The sequence below is a fragment of the Microcaecilia unicolor genome, chromosome 6 (assembly GCF_901765095.1).
Source record: "Microcaecilia unicolor chromosome 6, aMicUni1.1, whole genome shotgun sequence".
In the NCBI taxonomy this organism is placed as follows: domain Eukaryota; kingdom Metazoa; phylum Chordata; class Amphibia; order Gymnophiona; family Siphonopidae; genus Microcaecilia; species Microcaecilia unicolor.
This window is the reverse complement of record NC_044036.1, coordinates 25818458-25841796: the sequence shown is the minus strand read 5'-3', so window position 1 is coordinate 25841796 and position 23339 is coordinate 25818458. Positions and strand designations below refer to the sequence as shown.

General features: G+C 43.4%; 1 protein-coding gene across 1 annotated transcript in view; it reads left to right on the top strand.

The window, feature by feature from the left end:
• Positions 1–23339, top strand: part of NRDC (nardilysin convertase) — a 137145-nt gene that overhangs the window by 89827 nt on the left and 23979 nt on the right. The window contains exons 20-26 of the mRNA XM_030205933.1: positions 2229–2379; positions 7138–7265; positions 10587–10749; positions 12884–12915; positions 16686–16824; positions 19201–19248; positions 20281–20333. Of these exons, the coding sequence (XP_030061793.1) occupies positions 2229–2379; positions 7138–7265; positions 10587–10749; positions 12884–12915; positions 16686–16824; positions 19201–19248; positions 20281–20333 (714 nt within the window). The remainder of the gene's footprint in view (positions 1–2228; positions 2380–7137; positions 7266–10586; positions 10750–12883; positions 12916–16685; positions 16825–19200; positions 19249–20280; positions 20334–23339) is intronic.

Below are 23339 nucleotides of genomic sequence, written 5' to 3'. Positions count from 1 at the left end.
AAGAAGACTGGCCGGCACGGGCGGGAAGACGGCCGCGCATGCGCGGTGCGCATCGGCGCGCGAGGACTAGCAAAGGACTTTGCTAGAAAGTGTTCCGATTGGAGGGACTGCCGTGGACGTCACCCATCAGTGAGAACAAGCAGCCTGCTTATCCTCGGAGAACGCACTCTACGTTGGCTGCAAAGAGCAAATAATCAAGAAACTTCAAACAGCCCAGAACACTGCAGCCAGACTCATATTCGGTAAGACAAAATATGAAAGTGCTAAACCCCTATGAGAGAAACTACACTGGCTCCCACTTAAAGAACGCATCACGTTCAAAATATGCTCTCTAGTTCTCAAAATCATACATGGAGATGCACCAGCCTACATGTCAGACCTGATAGACCTACCACCCAGGAATGTCAAAAGATCATCCCGCACATTCCTGAATCTACACTTCTCTAACTGCGAAGGTCTAAAATACAAACTAATGCATGCGTCAGACTTTACCTACTTGAGCACACAGTTATGGAACGCACTGCCGCGCAACATAAAAACGATTTACGAACTAACGAACTTCCGCAAACTACTGAAGACCCATCTCTTTAACAAGACATACCACAAAGATCAACCAATGTGAATATACACAACTCCTCCACATATATTTAGAACTGTCTTATAATAGTTGCTTGTTATACTACTATATAGTTAGTGGTGGAGAAGAAAACGGTAACGGAATTCAAACATGCGTGGGATATACATAAAGGAATCCTGTGCAGAAGGATGGATCCTCAGAAGCTTAGCCGAAATTGGGTGGTGGAGCCGGTGGGGGGAAAAGGGGTTGGTGGTGGGGAGGCGAAGATAGTGGTGGGCAGACTTATACGGTCTGTGCCCTGAAAAAGACAGGTATAAATCAAGGTAAGGTATACACGTGAGTTTATCTTGTTGGGCAGACTGGATGGACCGTGCGGGTTTTTTTCTGCCGTCATCTACTATGTTACTATGTATCATGTTTTAGCATTATCATGTTACCCAAGATCCTTCTGTAACACTAATTGTATATCTACTATAATAAAACTCACCCTCCACGTTCTGAGGACACTGACGTCAGTGAAGCCAAGCTCTGACTTCCTTCAAAAAGGTTTGAAGGTTCGTGGTGGTGAAGCCACCAAAATTGCTCAGGGCCCTGCCCTCGAGGGCGGAGCAATGGCAGAACAACGAAGGGGTTGGCAGGGAGGGAGGCAGGGGGGTGGGAAATCGCTCCGGGCCCCGCCCTCGAGGGCGGAGCAATGGCAGAACAACGAAGGGGTTGGCAGGCAGGGAGGCGGGGGGTGGCAAATCGCTCTGGGCCCCGCCCTCGAGGGCGGAGCAATGGCAGAACAACGAAGGGGTTGGCAGGGAGGGAGGCGGGGGGGTGGGAAATCTCTCCGGGCCCCGCCCTCGCGTCAAACGTCATGACGTTGGGGGCGGAGCATTGCCAGAACAACGAAGGGGTTGCCCAGGGAGGGGGCCACGGGGGTGTTGGCGACGAAAACCTTGCTAGCGCCCGTTTCATTTGCTCTGAAACGGGCTTCTTTTACTAGTTTTCTAATATAATTCCACCATTCATGATGTATTGTAAGCCACATTGATCCTGCAAAGAGGTGGGAAAATGTGGGATACAAATGCAATAAATAAATAAATAAAATAAAAATGTGATAGACGTGCTATGTTTGGGCCACTAGAAAACGGAGAGATGGCTTCTGATGGCTTTCAAGCGATGCTGGAGGGTTTGGCCTCAAAGGAGTCCTCTTCTAATTCTCGGTCATTGAGGGTTGGGGTTCATTTGTGACAGCCTTCCTGGAAAGAAGTTGGAAAGATCTTTTTTTTTTTTTCTTTTTTTCTTTTAAATGTTCTGACCCTGAAACTTCCAGCAATAAATTATGCAGTAGTGCTGATAAATGTTCATATAAAGGAGTGCTTATGTTTTTTTTTGGCACATTTCATTTTAATCAAAGAAAGTGCATATGAGCCACCTCCGTGTCTGTCTGCATGCATACACATCTATCCACTGACTGTGCATGGCCACATGGTAACGACATTGGAGAGGAGAGAGATTTACTGCAGTTCCACAACAAGATGATCGTTTGGAACGTCTGGATGTTCGACTGTTGTCATTACCCCGTAAAAATACTATGAAGCTCGCTCTGTGCATGCAGCATTACCAGTGAGCACGTTTCCAACTTCCTTGTTTTCTTTTTTTGCAGTCTGGTGCTATTTGACATCTTTGTGAACATCTTGGCTCACAACCTTGCTGAACCTGCATATGAGGCAGATGTTGCTCAGCTGGACTACAAGCTAGTAACTGGAGAACATGGTTTGATCATTAAAGTGAAAGGATTCAACCATAAACTAGGGGTGAGTATTCGTCTTGATTTTCCTTCATTAACTTTTTAATCACAGGTGTGTTCCTTGTAACGTGAATCTTTTGTGTATCAAATGTGTAAAACTTAGCCACTGTGTAATAAAAGAAACCTGAATTAGAACTAGACAGGCCCAGCGGTTCAGATCATAAAACTGTTCACCGCAGTACAGCGGATTTGGGTTCAGTTTTAATTTGGCAGGTTCTTCTGCACTTGGACATACTGTGGAGGCTGTGAGCTTGAGCCTGGAGAGATGGTGAAGACAGTTGCTAGTGTTTTGGTTGGCCACGGACTAGAGGAGTGGCCTGATGGTTCGAGTAGTGACCTGCAAACCAGGGAAATGGATTCAAATCCTTCTTTTCCTGCTAACATTCTTTTGACTGTACATCGCTGCGTAAGTCTGGTAGCGCTTTAGAAATGTTGAGTAGTAGTAGTACCTACTTTGCTCTTATGCTTATTGGAGTAGGAATCTGCACAAGCTAAAATTGGAAAGGTGGTCTAGAAATACTAAATTGTTGTTAGAGTATCACTTTGACACCCCTCTTAAGAGCAGATATCTCTTCAGCTGATAGGTCTGGTAAGAATTCCCTATGCCACCTGTGCATGCTGTCTGGAATGGAGAGTTGACTAATGAAGAAGGAAGTGAATATGTTGGGCACTGTCTTCCAAAATCCAGGGGCTGACCATCACGTCAAGTAATCTACTGTGAAGATAACAATCTAGAAAACTAAGGGCCTGATATTCAGCCCGCAGTGGTCGGTAGTTTTTAAACTGCTGATAGCTGCAGCTAAATTAAGCCTGGATATTCAGTGCCGGGCCATGTCTGGGCTCTGTCTCATTGCGTATCAGAATAAGTGCAGTTACCTGAAGTTAACCTGGTACTGGCCAATATTCAGACCAGTGTCCGGTGTGAACTGGTCACCCTTCCCAGGACCTGGCCAGGGCTGACCCTGCTTAGCTTCCTTCACAAATGTTCACCAACATCAGGCTTCTTATAAGCAAAGGGCTTTATTAGTTGCCATTTAACATCATCTTCATGGCTTATTTCTGCTTCCCCTCAAACATTTCTTCTTCAACTTAAACATAGCAAAAAGGCAGTTACTCAGAGTCTTCTAATTAAACCCTTTCCATACTTAAAGCAGTGCCTCAAACAGTTCAAACTAGCCCAACCAAAGGATTTTACTTTTCATTCAAAGACTTTCTCAGCTGGTAGTACAGCTGTCTCCTTTTCAGCAGATAGTTTCAAAAAGTCCACAGAGTTCAGCCAGCACCTTCAAGGGGATCTTCTTCCTCAAGCTGCCAGGTCCCAGCTTCTCTCTTCTCTTTCCTTTCACAAAGTCAGGTAGGTATAAGGAGGTTGATTAGCTTATCCACCCCATTAGGCTTTTCCCCCTAATTCCAGGCAGGACCCAGCCCATAACAACTTACACCTGTTTCTAGCCCAGGACTCTCTGTGGTCCTAGCAACCTCCATCTGGACATTCCCCTACTGGCTCCCCTGGTGGACTCCTCAATAATGACATGACCTGGACCTTTCCCCCCCCATTTCTATGGGAACAGCGCCACCTAGTGGCCTACCCAGGACAGGACAGCCCCTTACTCTTCACACCGGTTAGCTTAGGACACTCTTTTCTTGCTATCTTGACATTATGCAGTTATTTAACAGTTAGCAGTGTGAATATCACTGTAAACCGGTGAAGTGCCAGCCAAGCTCCAACTGAGACCACCCCAGCACTAACCAGGTCAGAGGCAGTATTCAGTGGTACTGAATATTAGCAGATGGCCAGCTAAGACGGGTTTAACTGGGCCAGTGGCGTAGCCACAGGTGGGCCTGGGTGGGCTAGGGCCCACCCACTTAGGGCTCAGGCCCACCCAACAGTAGCACATGTTTAGCGGTAGCTGATGGGGATCCCAAGCTCGACCAGCTGAAGAGTTCCCCCTGATGGTAATGAAAACGCTACTCTCCATGATACTGGCAACAGCGCATGCTCAGTTTTCAGCACATGCCTGCTGCAGGCTGCCAAGGTGGCGAGAGAAGCATTTTCCCACCAGCTGAGATCTTTTTTTTGGTGGGAGGGGGAGAACACTTGGTGCCCACCCACTTCTTGCCTAGGCCCACCCAAAATCCGCTGTCTGGCTACGTCCCTGAACTGAGCAGGAGCCTCTCTTGCCTGACTAACACCCATTTGAATATCAGGCTCTGAGTTTAAGTTGCTCAGAATCACTCCTCTAAGCAAATAGCAACCTGTATTCTTTAGAAGATGTTCTGTATTCTTTAGAAGATGTTCTTATATTGCTGATTTTCCTTTTTTATCCGGGGGCCAGCTTAACCATTAGGCAAACTAGGTGTAAGCCTAGGGTGGCTGGTTCTGATGGGGGTGGAAAAGGGCAACTACATTCAAAGCAATATAGGTCCTGGCACCCAATCATACTCAAAAGAACCATTAGCACATAACTTTTTGCCCAAAGTAACCAGATAAATGGCTGATCAATTTGGCCTTCAGTATATGAACAAAATGTATTTAAAAAGTTTGGGGTCAAATTATGCAAGTTTTGCAGGATTGTTCTGGGAGGGGTGGTATTGTGTTTAGTTATCTCTGGGTAGGGTCCTCATGGCTGAAAGTTAATTGGGAGGTGAGAGAGTCAAGCCTGAAAGTTCACCTAGGGCGCATTAAAACACTTGCACCCACCCTGTTTTTATCCTTCCTGTTGCAGGAGAATTACCAATTTATTTTGTAGCGTTAAAAGAAAGGCATGTTTGACTAGGTCAGATGCAGCAAGATGTTTTCTGTTCCCACATCTCATTTCACTTAAATCTGCCTTCTGTTTTTTTTCACACTCATTTCACCACAAACCTGCTCTATCACTTTTGCAAACGGCAGTATTTGTCACAATTAAAAGCAAACAAATTCAAGCTATCAAATACACACATGCACATGGACATACACAGCCTCCCTCACAGCTCTAATTGGCACTCAGTATTCCCATTCTGCTTTGAATAAAACTGAAATCTTCAATCACACTTCTGTTAGTACCATCTTTCAGCTTTTACATTCCTGAGCACTTTTTAAATTTTTTTTATTTTTGTTACATTTGTACCCCGCGCTTTCCCACTCATGGCAGGCTCAATGCGGCTTACATGGGGACAAACAATGGAGGGTTAAGTGACTTGCCCAGAGTCACAAGGAGCTGCCTGTGTCTGAAGTGGGAATCGAACTCAGTTCCTCAGTTCCCCAGGACCAAAGTCCACCACCCTAACCACTAGGCCACTCCTCCACTGTTGCTACTATTTGAGATTCTACATGGAATGTTGCTATTCCACTAGCAACATTCCATGTAGAAGTCGGCCCTTGCAGATCACCAATGTGGCCGCGCAGGCTTCTGCTTCTGTGAGTCTGACGTCCTGCACATACGTGCAGGACGTCAGACTCACAGAAACAGAAGCCTGCGCAGCCTTCTACATGGAATGTTGCTAGTGGAATAGCAACATTCCATGTAGATATCTCCAATAGTAGCAACATTCCATGTAGAATCTCCAATAGTATCTATTTTATTTTTGTTACATTTGTATCCTGTGCTTTCCCACTCATGGCAGGCTCAATGCGGCTTACATGGGGCAGTGGAGGGTTAAGTGACTTGCCCAGAGTCACAAGGAGCTGCCTGTGCCTGAAGTGGGAATCGAACTCAGTTCTTCAGGACCAAAGTCCACCACCCTAACCACTAGGCCACTCCTCCAATGAACTCTGTGATAGACATGATTAGGGCTCAGTGTTAAAAAAAAAGAAAAAAAAAAGCAGAATTTATCCATACATAGGACACGTTTTCATTAGTAAGAAATACCAAGATGGCAAAGTGCATATTAGCAGTCTGGTCTGTAAGTTAAATAGATTCCTCATTCTGCAAGTTTCTGCTCTCCGCTGTCATTAATGATTTGTTTTCAGCACTGGTATACAATTGGCTTAAAATGCCAGAAGGCCATAAACCTCACAATGCAGTGGAGCATAAAGACCAAGAGCTACTTTCCCTTCACCCAGTGGCCTGTTGGAAAATTCTTATCCTGATTGTATGGTGCTGCACTCATCTAGTAGCTGTTTTTTTACAGTAGTACTCGTAATCTCCGCTTCAGTTGGTGATTCACACTGTAGAAATACACAAGTTTCACCAGTACATTGATGTGTTTATTGTATGATGGATTTATAGTTGCTAGATAGATTCAAAATCACTGGACAGCGTCTGTTTGCACAATATTTATGGACCTCTTTAAGTACTGAGAAACTGGATGTTTTGCTTCACACTCTGTAGTTTTGTGCTTTGATAACGTCAGATCCCTTCTTTGATCCTTCAGTGCTTTGCGCCTGCACTGAAATTCTTCTCTTCCTGGTACTTGTCCGTGTCATTATGATTAGTACCATATACAGTGACACTTCCTGGCGTGGTTCACTTCATCATAGCATTCCTCCATACCTAAATCCTGGGCGTTTTATAAAGGGATCGTGCCCCCAAACCAGCCCAGTCTTTATTCAGAACAAATTATTCCAACCTGTCTCCTATGTGAGGTTAGTCCATTTTCAGTGAGACAAGCACTGAGGCAGATCCTGGTGACAGATTTTGTAAACGAGATTTTTCTTTCTCGTTTCAATTCCTTGTTAACTTTTTTCATTCAAGGTATTTTCATACACTCCTTCCTTAGATCTCTTTGTCTCACCCTGCTGATATTGGCAACACATGTGTGTGGTTTTTGTCTTTGTTTCCAGCTGCTGTTTCAGCTCATCATTGATCACCTGGCTGATTTCACTTCAAACCCTGCTGTTTATGGGATGATAACAGAACAGCTGAAGAAAACCTACTTCAACATCCTCATCAAACCAGAGAAGCTGGGGAAGTGAGTTTAGAGGCATTAAGTACACAACCTGAATAGATATCTGGATGAAGTTTAAGTGATCTAGGATCAGAGATGGTACTTCATTGTAAGAGAATTAAACTAATCTAAGCTGAGCCCCTCCTTGTTCTGCCCCCCATTAGTGTTTATGAAGCTACTAGACGATGCTAAAATAGCCTATCTGATTGACCTTAAATGAGCTCATTGACATTTACACTTGCTCAGGAGTTGGTGTAGTTTATAAAATACACATGTACATTATTGTGACTCTGCACAGACCCCTCCCCTGAACACACATTTGAATCATGTAAACGTAGGCGTAATTTTGTAAACGTATTCATGTGTAAACCCTTGTTTTGTGCATGTAAGGTCTGTTATAAAATTACCCTAAATGGTATGTGCATAAAAGTATGCACGGTAACAAGGAGGCAAGCAATTTTACATCGGAGCCGGATTAAGGCACAGGCAAAGTAGACATGTGCCTAGGGCCCCAAAATTTAGGGGGGGGGGGGGGCCTTGTCCGACGTGCTCAGGATTCAGGAGGCTAGGACTACCAGCTGCTTGGATTTTTTTCTGGATTCTAAATATTTGTAAACGACCTGTCTCAAAGCCAGAAGGATGGCTAAGCGTATGGACACTTTTCAGAGCGTAGCCTACTGTAGCTCTGTAATGCTCCCCCTTCCTGTGCAGAGGCTGTGGTAGGATCCAGCCAATGGGAAGGCTTCTAGTCACAAGAAGGATGGGCTGAGCTGCAAGGGCTGTGGGGGGGGGGGGGGGGGGGGGGAGCTGAGCGCTGCACAGGGTCTTTGGAGAGAATTAGTGGAACTACTGAGTGTGTTCTGGGGATTGGAGGGATTGGAGTAGGACTGACGATTGTGGGAAAGTGTGAAGGGCCTGCTGTTACATGGTAACATAGTAAGTGACATTTACATAGTAAGTGGAAGATAAAGACCTCAATGGTCCATCCAGTCTGCCCAACAGTCGCATTGATTATCAATTCAAGATTAAATCAACAATGAATGAGATAGCCTGGCGCCACATCCTTCTGAACCAGGGCTATATCTCAGCGACAAATTATTACCTCTCCTCTCTCCCTTTCCCCCTCAGTTGTTTCTCTTTCCCTCTTATGACTCTAATTATTGTATTTTGTACTATTGTTTGCTTAATAGACTATTGTACGTCACATTGAGCCTGCCTGTGGGCGGGAATATTGTGGGATATAAATGCCATAAATAAATAAATAAATATTATATACTTGATCATGGTCTTTGTTTGGTGTTTCTGGGATATAGACCGTAGAAGTCCGCCCGGCTCTGTCCTTATATTCCAACTACTGGAGTTGTCGTCAAAGCCCACTCCAGCCTATCTAAATTTGCAGGACACAGACCATAAAAGTCTGTAGGCCACGATCCTTCCTTTTCCAATTACTGGAGTTTCCATCGAAGCTCTCTTTAGCCCAACCTACAACCAGATTGCTATATGCGGGACTCAGACCATACAAGCCAGCCCAGCGCTGGCCTTAGTTAATGCAGCCAGAGTTGCAAACACATATAAAATCCTTTGTTTTGTTTTTTTTTTTGTTATACCATTCATTTTCTAATTAGAGATTCTCTGTGTTCATCCCTCGCCTTTTTGAATTCCACCACAGTTTTTGTTTTTCTCCACCACCTTCCCTGGGAGGGCATTCCAGGCATCAACCACCCCTCTCTGTGAAAAAGAATTTTCTGATATTATTCCTGAGTCTTACAACCTCAATTCATGTCTTCTAGTTTTATCATCTTCCTTTCTCTAGAAAATATTTGTTTCTGTATTAATACCTTTCAAGTATGTTGGCTGAGGAACATGATAGTGGGCAGACCTGGTGGGGGCACTGCCTGAATAAGCACATGAGCAGCAGGACAGTACTAGAAAAGAGAGACAGAAAGTGTATGTACTTGTGTATGTTTCTGTGTATCTGGTGAGGACAGTCTCGTATAACTAATGCTTCCCTTTGGGCTAGAATGAAGAAGTTCAGTGAAGAGAAATTTCCACCGAGGGAATTTTTAGCCTGTTACTTGAGCAAATTCCTTTGAACACTCTGAAGCGTATTTTCAAAGCACTTAGACTTACAAAGTTACATATTAACCTATGGAACTTTGTAAGTCTAAGTGCTTTGAAAATGAGCCCCTCTGTCTCCATTCTTTCAGAAACATAAAAAAAAAAAAAAAAATATTTTATTTTACTTGTTCTATTTTTGAACCTTTTTTCACATGTATATTTGTATATTTATATCCTGGACACATTGCCCTTAAATCTCACTCTTTTGGGCAGTCCATCTTTGGAATCTCTGGTTTGTATCAGAGACAGTAGAGAGTAAAAATTACTTGCCCAGCTTCCCTGGTTGTCAACCCACTGCAGCAGAGCTGCCCAAGGTATCCAGCTCCAGGAGGGAGATTTTTTTGAACTTATATCCCAATTCAGTGTTCTGTATGTAGTCTCCGATACCACAAGTTGAAATCAGCACTTTAGGTCCCATAATGTACCAGGATAGGGTTGCAGAAATCCAGGACTGGCTCAGAATTTCCCTCCTGGAACTGGGTAACTTGACAGCTCTCTAGCTGTTCCCATTCAGTCTCTCCATTCAAAGCATGTACTTGCATAGTCTTCATGCTCAGTCACAAACTATTATGCTATCATACTTACAGCCAGGCTCTGAACTTTTCCCTGCTACTTCTGGAGAGGTGAAATGATGGTGGGGAGGGGGGCTGACAAATATGTTTGCCTAGGGCCCAATATAGTGTTAATCCAGCCCTGCTTAGACGTTTGTTCTTGAGAGGATGTAAACATCTGTGGCCTCAATGTAGTTGATTACTGCTGGTTTGCTCCTAGTATTTTGTAAAGACACAAAGGCACCTATGTGCCTTTTAAAATAGGCTGGATATGGTCATTTTTATGCATACGTGACCTTTTATAAAATACTGGCTGGCATAAAAGTACATGCTTTGACATGATGATGCATGCTTGTTGGTACAGAGTTTAAGCAGAATATGTATATATGTGCCTAGATGATAAAATGCACTAATTTACACATGTACTTGTAAATTTTGTTAGTATTTTATAACAAAAGTAGGCGCCTACTTGTCTTCAAAAAATTGATCTATAAAGGAGCCCCTTTATAAAATTGCCTTCCAAAATTGCCTGTATAAAATTGCATACGTAACTCCTGGAGTAATTTTATAAAAGATCTTTATCCACGGGAAAAAAGTGTATAAAATTACCCTCATTGTCTGGCAGGAGCTGAATCTGGTCCTAATGCTTTCTTTTCTTTTCGTCTTTGTTTCATAGAGATGTGCGTCTTCTAATTCTTGAGCATGCCCGCTGGTCGATGCCTGAAAAATACCAGGCTTTGATGAAAGGTTTCAGCGTGGAGTCGCTGCTCACCTTTGTTAAAGATTTCAAAAGTCGACTGTTTGTGGAAGGATTGGTACAAGGAAACTTCACAAGCCAAGTAAGAATTTCATAATGCATAAACCATTATTAAGACGGACTTGAGAAAATCCACCTCTTATTCTTGGGATAAGCAGCATAAAATCTGCTTTGTTTTTTGGGGGGGATCTTGCCAGGTACTTGTGACCTGGGTTAGCCACTGTTGGAAACAGGACACTGAGCTTGATGGACCTTCGATCTGTCCCAGTCTGGTGATGCTTATGTACTGATGCTCTTATTCCATTACCTTTTGCGTTCTTTATTTCAGAAGATTTTCAAAATCATTTACTTACGCATTCTCTCATCCTTCTCTCAGTTGATTTTGTGTTTTGAAGCTGAGCTGACCCTACAGATATTGTGCACTTTATTGGGGAGACTGGGGTTTTGGCTTCTTGATGTCTTCAGTGTTGCCTTTTTGCAAAGGGTGGGGAATAGGTAATAGTGTTGAGGAAATGACACGCTGATCCCTTGCAGTTTCGGGAGAGGTCTGTAAGCAGAAGCAAGAGGTCTGAAAGAAGAAAGCTTGAGACAAAACCCAAGCTATTTGAGGAGGAGAAGCCCTGGTAGTGTTTGGAATTTGAGCCATAGTTGACCAGTGGGCAGGAGCAGAGGCAATTGCACTTAAACATTTTAAAATGTTGACGTTCATAATTTTAAAACTAGATTATATGCAAATGGTTATAGTGAATAAAATGTTTTTTTATGTAATACTGAAAGACAAATAGTGGAAGGAAAATAATTTGAATCTAGTTTTACTTTTAGAATAAAGTGTAAGAAATCTTAATAGCATTTTGAGAATGCGGCCTCATCCTTGTTTACATATATGAAAGTCCCGCTTATGGCACACTAGTCTGTCATCATCTGCACCCTGGTGATCCTGTGTTCATCCCTCCCTGCTTATTTCCTAGTGGTCTGCCTTACTTGGAAGATTCAGACCACTAGGGGGCAGCATGAAGAATGAAGGGTGTGTTTTCTCCACTTGCATTCATTAGGCAAATTTGTCTAGTGCACTTAGGGGCCCTTTTACTAAGGTGTGCTGCGAAAGGGCTTGCGGTAGTGTAGGCACCGGTTTTGGGCGCACGCCGATCCACTTTTCAGCTTGCCTGTAAAAAAAGGCCTTTTAAAAATTTTTGCCAAAAATAGACGTGTGGCAAAATCAAAATTGTCGCGTATCTATTTTGGGTCTTTGCAACCTTACCGCCAGCCATTGACCTAACAGTAAAGTCTCATGCGGTAATGACCTACACGTGTCAAATGGCATTTGGTGCGCGTCCAATACGTGCGTCTGAAAATAAAAATTATTTTTCAGCCGCGTGTATCGGACGCGCGCCAAAAATAAAATTACCTCAAGAGCCATACAGTAACCGGGTGGTAACACCATTTTGGCGCACGTAGACACGCGGCTTAGTAAAAGGGCCCCTTATTGTAATTCAGTCTTTTTTGTTTTCATTGTAGGTTTATATTACGTAGCCAAACCACCTCTGTAAAAGAAGATTGGCAGGGGGGGAGGGGGGAGTTTGCAGTGGCCTGTAGGACTTATCTGTTGATATTTTATTATTTCATATAACAACTAACTCTCCAGTATAATGACTTATTGAGGTGATTATACGCTTACGGGAACAATTTTTAAAACTGTTTTTCACTGATGCAAAGCCTATGCACATTTTTTATTCAGACACAGCTTTCAGAGGAGGAATATCAGACTGTTGCCTTCTTTTTAAATTTGCATTGGAGGAAAAAGTACTCGCACACATTTACAACTGCTTTCTGTCTGGATATGTCTTTCAAAGAAAGCAGTGCACATAGTTTTAGAAATGCAAAACTATAGTTGTTTGTACCTCTCCCACCCCCCCACCCCCCCGCCTCCTTGGAATGTGTCCACATGATGTGAGTACAGCCACACACATAGTTGAAAACCTGCTTCGGGGAAGGGGATTTTGCAGTTCTCAAACACGTAGGTAAATTGCTTTTCAAAATTGATCTCCTCTAATGTTTTATAAATATGGACTCTTCTCCGTCTCTGTCATTTAGCAGTTTATCCTTTAGAAAGTAGCTCCACCTCTCTGAAGAGAATTCTGTACCTAACAAAGCTACCTTTATAGACAGTCCAAACCAGAACATTAAAACACTGTTTAAAATTTGTTTCCACTTTTTAGGAATCAACAGAATTCCTTAATTATGTTATTGAGTAAGTATTTGCTCTTTCCCTTTCATTCTTTAACTAAATTGTGAATATTTGTCAATACAAAACTGTATTTTTATTGTATTTGTCTGTAGCATATAATGGGAGGAAATAATCTAAGAATGACTGTAAAATGTTAACTTTGTTTTCCGGCTCGGCGCATGTTGTGCAGAGGACATAGTGTCTGTGCATATGTCCTATGTGGGATTAAAAGTTTGGGTCTATTAATAGTAGGTTTAGGGGTCAAGTGCATTCTTGATTCAGCTGGGTGTTTGGTACAGAAGTCATGGATACATTAGAAGTCTGCTGTAATTGCATTAAATCCTGGAAATGTCGTGACCTCTCAGAAATGAGGCATGGCCCTTACTGATGTAAGCCCCCTAGTCCCATGAGCTCACATGTACCTGAATAGGATTTAAGTGCGTCACCAGTGGCCTACAACGATTACCTCAGACAGAGTACTCAAAAGACAAAGGGAAAAAGCTTCATTAACAAACTAACCTCGTTTCAAGTTCCAAAAAAACTTGAGAGGAAAAATAATTGAAAATCTAGAGAAAAGATGTTACATTCCAAAGGAAAATTTTGTAAGTAATTATATACAGGATAATGAAAAGATGACCAACTGAAAGTTTAACAGAATATGTTTATTCCACAAGATGTGGTTTACTTAAGGATTAGTTGAACTATAAAAGTTTTATGGAACTTTGTTTAACATGGGTGCAAGAAAGAAAATTATACACCTCAATGTATAAATGTCGGGATAAATGCAATGCAAAGGAATGTTACAAATCAAACGTTTCTTCCCTTCCACTTAACAATAAGCTACACAGAAACTCCTCTTACAGCTCGGAACACTTTGGTGTATACAAAGATCAGAAAACTCCTTTTTCTTACAATATCGGATAAGAGGGTCTGCAGAAAATGTGGTATCCCAATATAGTACCAGTACACTTTCTCTCAAGATCATGAATCAACGAGGGAATTATGACTTTATCCCCTGCTAATGCCTTCCGTGTGTCAGAGTCTCTTTAGCTCAATGAAAAGGGATAGAAGATTTAGTCTAGTTCCTGGGTGTCATAGGTGCAATTGTTGAACTTATCTGATGGTTCAAGCTTTCCATGGGTCTTCTTTTTGCGTGGAAACGGTGGGGCCCTTCTCCTTTGTCCTCCTGCGTAGGGTGATGAATGATCAGCTGCAGAGGAACCTACTGCCTACTACTACTACTACGAGAGGGCATGAAATGAGATTGAAGGGGGGCAGACTCAAGAAGAATGTCAGGAAGTATATTTTCATGGAGAGCGTAGTGGATGCTTGGAATGCCCTCCCGTGGGAAGTTGTGGAGATGAAAACGGTAACAGAATTCAAACATGCGTGGGATAAACATAAAGGAATCCTGTGCAGAAGGAATGGATCCTCAGGAGCTTAGCCTAGAATGGGTGGCAGAGCTGGTGGTTAGGAGGCGGGGCTAGTGCTGGGCAGACATATACGGTCTGTGCTGGGGCTGGTGGTTGGGAGGCGGGGCTAGTGCTGGGCAGACTTATAAGGTCTGTGCCAGAGCCGTTGGTGAGAGGCCGGTGGTGGGAGGCAGGGATAGTGCTGGGCAGACTTATAGGGTCTGTGCCAGAGCTGGTGGTTGGGAGGCGGGGATAGTGCTGGGCAGACTTATACGGTCTGTGCCAGAGCTGGTGGTTGGGAGGCGGGGTTGGTGGTTGGGAGGCGGGGATAGGGCTGGCCAGACTTATACGGTCTGTGCACTGAAGAGGACAGTACAAATAAAAAAGTAGCACATATGAATTTATCTTCTTGGGCAGACTGGATGGACCGTGCAGGTCTTTTTCTGCCATCATCTACTATGTTACTAAAACCAAAACAAAATGGAGAGAAATCTGCCTCCTTATCCAAAATGTGTGTGCAACCTGTCACCCAGGATATGTAGTTTAAGAATCTAAATACTGGTTTGGACAAACTTTTTCTTAAATAAAAATAATTATTGGTATATGCTAAATACTTTCTGACTATCTCAGACTTTTGTTTCCTCACTATGTTATCTTCTTGGATGACTCTCTTCAAAAATACTATTCACGTCACACACACAGTAGCAATCACCAAGAAGAGATTAATGGCTTCCAACCACAATATAGCTGTTGCATTGTTCACTACACTTGAAGTCCCCATTGACCATAGCCGCCGAGAGGGGGGGGGGGGGGGCAGGGGGGACAAAATTCCCAGGGCCTGGGCCTCCAAGGGGGGCCCAGTCCCACCCGCCCTTCGTCGTCGACCGTCTGCCACCGGGCCGGGCCCCCTGCATTGAAATCAAGCGCCTCTCACCTCCGTGTGAAAGCGCTGCAGGCAGCAGATCGCCTCCCTTCGGGCCTCCTTCCCTCCCTGTGTCCCGCCCTCGTCTGAAGTAACTTCCGGAAGGGCGGGACACAAGGAGGGAAGGAGGGCCGAAGGGAGGCAATCTGCTGCCTGCAGCGTTTTGACACGGAGGTGAGAGGCGCTGTGATTTCAATGCAGGGGGCCCAGCCCGGTGGCGGACGGAGGGGGGAGCAGCGGCGGCGGCGACCTCGGGGGGGGGGGAGCGGGGGGGGGGGGGGGGGGCACTGGCCCAGTCTCTCAGCGGCCCTGCCAGTGACAATGACGCCACTGAAGCAAAATGCCCTCCTCCACCTCAGCAGCATTCTCATCTGAATTCCGCCTGAAGCTGAGACACATCTTGCAGGGTGCTCACAGAACTTGTATGTATTTTAATTCTCTCCCGTTTAAGTTCTCACAGCTTTTCAGTTAGATGAAAAATCACTATTAGGCAATTCTAATAATTATCAGAACAATATTTTACTTTACACTTCAGAGCAGAACTTCCTCTCAACAAAATGTCACAAAAAGATTAAAGCCTATCCAAAACACAGTCACATTTTATCTCTCATTTCCACCCACTCAACTTCTTCATATATTACTCACACAAAGTACTTATTTCTTCAACTCACACGTTAACCTCCCAGACCCTCCGACATCCACCCTGCCTGTTCAGAGTCCAAGTCCAACCCGTCTTCTTTTTTTCTCTCTCTCTCCTGAGGCCCCCAGAAAATTCCCCAGAAACAGGTTCCTGTGGTGAGCTGATCTGTGCAGCCAAACGGATTCAAGCTATGCAAATTTATGTAGAAGAGGGCTTGGCAGAGTAAGCCCTGCACAGCTCACAGTTAAAACAGTCAAAATCATCCTAAAGACACCTTTCATTTTCACCCTTAACACCATACGACATCTTATAGCCATGCTTTGAGGAGAATTGTGTGAAAATATGTACTTTTAAAACTCAAACCCCCAAAGAGAAACACAATTTAAAGCATTTTATATATCAAACTTCCTCAAAGGTCACAGCACCACTTTAGGACCTCTGGGCACCTGAATTCTATAACTTATAATCATACACCACCATCAAAACACGTTTTTAACAATTTTATCTTATATACTGGTCTCAGTGCCATTGTGGGCTGTTTCTGGGCAGCCCTGAGATCACCCCCCTGCCTGAAGCGGGCTTCTCCCTGCAAGTAAACAAAGTAATATTTAACCACAGGTTACACTAAGGACCGGATTTTACGGTCTGGGTTGCCAAACTCTAATGGTTGTGATTTTTGGTCACATCAAATTCTTTAATTCTTGGTAAGTATGTCACTTATTAGGCCTAGACTGACGCTTTTGCTTCTTGTGAATCAGAAGGCAGAATAGTGTAAGGCCGCCAGACTCTCAAGCCTAAGTGTTTTTTGATGGTTCCTCAGGAAGCTCCACTTTCAGCCTCTGGAGGAAGAGATACATGTACAGTTTCAAGTGGTCGAGCTGCCCAGTGCCTACCATCTGTGCAAAGTAAAAGCCCTGAACAAGAGCGATGCCAACTCTGAGGTCACTGTTTATTATCAGGTAAATTCTTCCAGCCCAGAATTTATTTATTTATTTATTTATAGCATTTATACCCCGCTCTTTCCCGCTCAATAGCAGGTTCAGTGCGGCTTACAAGGTATGGGTACAAAGTATCACAGAAATAACACAATGTATGGGTACAAAGTATCAAAGAGGTAATACAATGTATGGGTAAAAGTATCACAAAGATAGTACAATTGTATAGAGAAGGACAAGAGGAAGAGATGTGGGGGAAGGGTTGAGGTATGTTTAATGTTAGTGGTGTGGATTAGGGTCGTAAGTTAAGTTGGGTCATTTGGATAGGCTTGTTTGAAGAGTTATGTTTTCAGCAGCTTTCGGAAGCGTAGATGTTCGTTTGTTGTTCGGATGAATCTTGGTATGGCGTTCCAAAGTTGGCTGCCTATAACGGAGAAGTTGGATGCATAGTAAGTTTTGTATTTGAGACCTTTGCAATTAGGCAGGTGAAGATTTGGACCCGTTCCTGGCTGGAAGGTCGATTAGTTTGGTCATGTAACTTGGAGATTCTCCGTGGAGGATCTTGTGGATCAGTGTGTGGACTTTGAAGTTTATTCGTTCCTTGATGGGGAGCCAGTGGAGCTTTTCACGGAGAGGTGTTGCACTTTCGAACCGTGATTTGCCAAAAATGAGTCTGGCTGCCGTGTTTTGGGCGGTTTAGTGAGGCAGAATGTCTTTGCCTCACTGAAGTGAGAAGATTTCAGGTTCAGGATGCCTATTAAGTTAACAAACCTGAAGAGATGATGTACAGGTTGGCCTTTACTTTCACTATCAGTCTTGTTACTTACTTTCCCTTTTTTATTTTTAACTAGTAAGGAAGGCCCGTTTCAAATCGCAATGAAACGGGCGCTAGCAAGGCTCCCCTCCGTCCCTTTGTGTCTCCGTGTGTCGCCGGCCCCCCTGCAGCCTCCGTGCGAATGTGTGACCCTGGCCATTTGGCACGCCCCCCATGTGCTCCGCCCTCGATGTCATCGCATTTTGATGCAAGGGCGGAGCAGAGGTACAGTGCAGTACAACGGAGCTGAGAATGTGCTCCGCCCTCAACGTCATAATGTTTGACGCGAGGGCGGGGCCCACAGACTGTGACTTTCTGTGGCTTCAGAGCTTCGAACTTACGAACCTGGCTTCAGTGACGTCAGTGCAAATAGAACGTTGAGGGTGAGTTTTATATATATATATAGATATTTGTCAATTGTTTATCGTATTTGAATTGCTTTTGACTTTTAACCACTCGCCTCCACCTACCCTCCTCTTTCCTCTACACATTAATTGATTTGCTCGCTTTATTTTTTGTCTATTAGATTGTAAGCTCTTTGAGCAGGGACTGTCTTTCTTCTGTGTTTGTGCAGCGCTGCATACGCTTTGTAGCGCTATAGAAATGCTAAATAGTAGTAGTAGTAGTAGTAATTTATTTGGATTCAGCTCATACCTTTTTCAGTAGTAGCTCAAGGTGAGTTACATTCGGGTATAATTTTTTTGTAGGCAGTGTATCACATAACATAAACCATAATCTCTGATTTTACCAAACCTTTGACCTTGGCTTTACCCAGTGCATTTGACAGGTGTTTTAATATCCATATTTATTTATTTATTAGGATACTTGAATGTGCAGTTTTAAAGTGGTCTGAATTTTCAGGCTAGCCACAGAAAATGCATGTGGTTTATATTTGTTGAAGCAGACACTATAAAGATATTACAAATCTTTATTACAGGTTAATTATTCATATTTGGTTACTTTGGTACCAGACCTGTTGGTGGTACCAGAGTTAGGATCAGTGTAATATGATGAGTGTACAGACATGTGGATCTTTTTATTGTATAAAAGGTAAAGGAAAGGTATCTTTGGAAATGGGCCTAATTTGTGTGTTTTTTTAAATTCCATTAAATTGCATGTTTATTCTGTTCTTCACCCAATGTAAGTCTATATGCCAGAATGACAGAGGAGGGGGCACCAATTTGCTTTAAGAAAAAACCTTGGTAGGCATCCTGTAAAAGGAAGTTCAGAAACACATTCTTAAAGAAGATGACGGTAAATAAATACTGTAATCACTAGCAGTTTGCGTACGACTGGTAGCGCTATAGAAATGATTTGTAGTAGTAGTTTGTGACTTTAGAATCTGAGGGGGGGGGTTTAGCTGCTCAATCCTGTTTTTATATTTAGTCCTGTGATCTTTGGCTTTTGGTATTAGTGTGGGAATACAGCTATCTGTTTTTACTGAACACCTGGATTGCATGGCTTAGTACTTACAGTATCTTTAATAACAACAGCTAAATAGGATGGTACTAATTTAAAACTGTAGTCTGATTAATAATTAAATGCATTTTGTTCTATTTGGGCTGATTTGTTTTATTTTGATTTAGTCAGGTGCCAAGAGCTTGCGAGAATACTCTCTCATGGAGCTTCTTGTGGTAAGTGGTTTTTTTTTTTTTTTTTTTTTGGGGGGGGGGGGGGGGTTTCCCGCTTTGATACAGTCTGCATCTTTAGAAATCCTAAAGACACTTGATGTGCATGTGGAGATCTATAAGGTAAGCCTAGGATTAAGAAAATAAGGCTGAGGAACTGATTTTAGCATTCCTTGCTGCTGCTTTAATAACCCCAACAATCCTAAGAAAAGCACTGGAAGTGACTTACAGTACAAATTGGCTTTGCCCTGTCTGCTGTGTTCAAGGTGTTCGGGAGAATCCGCAGCAGCGGAGAACCCAAATGTCCCACGGGAGAAATCAAGATAATAAAAAGGTGAGGGTTGGACCACGGGTACCAGAGACTGGAAACACTCGTCCTTGAATAAAACCTTTATTGTTAAAAAGACTCGTATTTGAATAAAACCTTTATTGTTAATAATAAAGGTTTTATTCAAGGACGAGTGTTTCCAGTCTCTGGTACCCGTGGTCCAAACCCCACCTTTTAATTATCTGCTATGTTCAAGGATCAGATTTGGAGGGCTCCTCTGCATTCCTTCACCTGACAGCAAAGACCTGAAATGTAGATCTGACCTCTGTAGCAGGAGAATAAGTGGATTCGTAGGCAGGCAGTTGGTGGTAGAGCTGAAGAAACAGACCTCGCAGTTGATTAGGAGTCGATTTTACAAAAATGAGAAATTTTTAATGAAATTAAATAACCATATGTGTTAGGCAAGAGAAAGGAGTATGCTTGGAATACTGTAAATGCTTCTAAGGAATGTTATAGGTACACAAGGAATAGTACACAAATGAAACATTCACCTCTATAAATCTTCAAATTTAGAATAGACTGATACGTTTTGCATTTTGGCATTGCTAAAATGGATGCATGTGCTTTCACAAGGCATCAGTACTGCCAGCTACTCTTGCAGGTATTTTATGTAAGTAGAACGCGCTGCGTACACTTTGTAGCGCTCTAGAAATGTTAAATAGTAGTAGTAGTAGTAGTAGAACCTTCTTCAGAGCTCAATTTTATTTCAGATGCACATGGAAGAGCCGTGCTTTGACTTCCTAAGAACCAAGCAAACCCTGGGGTAAGTTTGTTCATTTTCAGTAACTTACTGGATGCTCTTTTAGGAGAAGCAAGTAAGGTTTCTAAATCATATCTTACACGTATAATCCATGCATTTTCCAACAAACTGGATTTATCACGTCAACATCTTAGGTTGTAGTAAAATGCCACCCACAAAAAAATTCATTCGGTTATAAGTGGGGTTCATGGTTAGGTTCCTGACTTGCTAGTTCATTAGTGTAAAATGGCAAACAGAGGCGTTGATTCACTTTGAATCACCTGAGAACAGCTTAGGCCTGCCTCACACCTAAGCAAGCTCAGACTGATCATTAAGGGCAGTAGTTCCCAAACTGATTTCAGATTGGATCACCTCATTAGTAGACACGGCCAAAGAAATGGGGCTGCGACCCATTCTCAGTAGTGGCCTTCAGCCTGGGGCTTGACTGTGAATGTTCGCTGCCCTGCCCCCTGCTCCTGTGTGGAATCCTGTTGGTATGGGAACCCATGCAGAGTACTTGGGTCTGCAAGTGCACAGGGCAGTATGTTGGCTGCTGCTGTTATCACCTTAGGATAAGTAGAGGGGGGAGGAGGAGGGATGGGGCACTGGACGGCTGATATTTTGTTTCATAATCTGGGGCAACTTGCATATTTATTAGATAAGTATGTGAAGCACTGATTAAGGGTCTGTTTTACAAAGCCGCACTACCGATTCTGGGTGCGGCAAATGAGAGGAAGCCTATTCAATTCCTATGGGCTTCCTCTCATTTGCCATGTGTGAATGGCTAATGTGGCTTTGTAAAAGAAGCCCAAAGGTAGTACCTTTTTTTCCTTTCTAATTCAGTGGAAATTGGAAATAATTATACAGAGGGGATTAAGAGTATCTATCTGCCTTTCTGGGGGCGAAATATCCCTTTAAAAATTTAACGGGACGAAATTTGGCAAGAGGAAAAATAGTTAAAGGACACATCAAGTTTGAAAATGGGCCATAATCAAACTGGGGTTCCGCAGAAATAAGCTCCTCATACAAATGCGCAATGCACGTCTATGGAAGAAGCAGACACATGCTGATAAAGTCCTGTCCTAGATACGCAGTACTCAGATGATTAGAAGTGCCAACTTTCTGGCTTTTTTTGTTGTTGTTAGAATTCTACGTACTTTTACATTACTGTTTGGAAGTTAAAAGGATGGCTAGTGTGTGTGGACATATATTTTGGAGTTTTATTCTTAATTTTTATTATCTGCAGCTTTACAATCCTCCTCCCCATGTGAATGAGTCAGCCCTGCCTGTTCTAGTGTCATTAGTAGTAGAGAATTTGGGTAGGATCCAGCCAATGAGAAGGCAGCAGTGGGGTGGAAGCAATGGAAGGCAGCTCTAGTCACAAGTTCTGTACAAGTGAAGCTTCTGCATGAGGTGGGGGAAAGGAGACTGAGCTCTGCAAGAGGCACTGGGCTGAGAGAGCCAGTGAGTATTCTGGGCAGGGTTGGTGCTTCCATTAGACAAATTAAATGGTAAACTATAGCATTGAAATTGGAGAGCATCAAAAGGCAGCGTGAAGGTATTTTAAATTCCCTCCCGCAGGCTTTACCCCAGTGCTTAATGCGGTGGCTTGGCCCCCATGTTTGGGAAGGAAGAAGGGAATTTTAATAGGGTAGTTCCTTCTGCAACTTGGAGTCAGTTTTGTGACATGAGCCATGAGATCCTATAATTTTGTGGCTGTTACCATGAGACCGGCCTCATGCAGTAGAGGAAGCTGGCATGTTATTAAGTGCCCTTCTTCCTACCAGTCATAGGTGTCAAGCTACTAGGGGAAGTGCTGCATTAGGGCCTCCAGGGAGGGAGGAAATTTAAATAACTTCCTGCTGTCTTTTTACTGCTTCCACAGTCACTGGAAATATGCCTTTCATGGCAACTGGGACCAAGCTGGTAGGTAGGTAGATTGCAAGGGGTTGATGAGGTGGAAGATTAAAGGTGTTCCTAGGATACCTAATATCCTTGTACTGGCCCTGGCCCTTGGTGAGAGGGAGAGAATGGAAGAGTGATGAAAGAAAGAGGGGCTTCTGCAGGCTGAAGAAAAGAGCTGTTGGCAACTGCAGGAACTTTACTGAATGATATGGGGGCACTCATTAAGCATGTACACATGTTTGTCAAGGGCCAAGAGTATTTGGGTTTCTTTGTCGTCTTCTGTGAGGCCAGTATCATGTGGAGCCCCATTTTACATCGAATATAGAGATCAGGGGAAGAATCAAGATGGCGCCAGTAACGGTTGTTGGATCCCGGAGCTCCTAAGATTTGACAGTGTTCGTGAGAGAGAAATTCTTACCCCGACTTTTAGATGGGGAAAAGAAAGGGAAAAACGCCGGCACCTACCTCCTCTGTACCGGCTCTACCCCCAGCTTCTCATCAAACGACGCTTGAAAACTTTGGAATCGGGACCCTGGGCGTGCAGGCTTCTACCTCGACGGGCTCGCTCCAGTCCGGAGCAGAGTGCAGCACAGAGGGCGCGACGCTAAGCCCTCGTTCTCTCACCGCTCCCCCACAACCCGGAAGTGTAGTAGAATTGACGGGTCCACAACAGTTGGAATTGCTGTTTGTGGAAGGAGGTCCCTCGAGTACCTCTACTCTGGGGAAGGAGACAACAACTCAGGGACAAACGCTGGTCGGGTTCCCTGCCTCCCACGGAGTCACTTCAGAGAGCTGCGGAGGAATGAAAAGACTAACTCAGGTGACGATGCTTTGGACGCAATCCAGGAGGTAAAGAACACTTTACTTCATATGAATACTTCCATAAATGGCGAAATTGTGGAACTGAAGCAAACTAGTCAGAGCATATCTATAAAAGTTCAAGAACAGAATGAAAAAATGTCTAAGATGGAGACTGAGTTTAAACAATTACAGGATTTAACAGTGATTTTGGTAAAAGAAAAGGAAACTCAGGAAAGAAAGATGGAGTATTTGGAAAATAACGGGAGGAAAAATAACCTGAGGATATTGAACTTTCCTAAATCTCCTTTAGTATCATTAATTGAT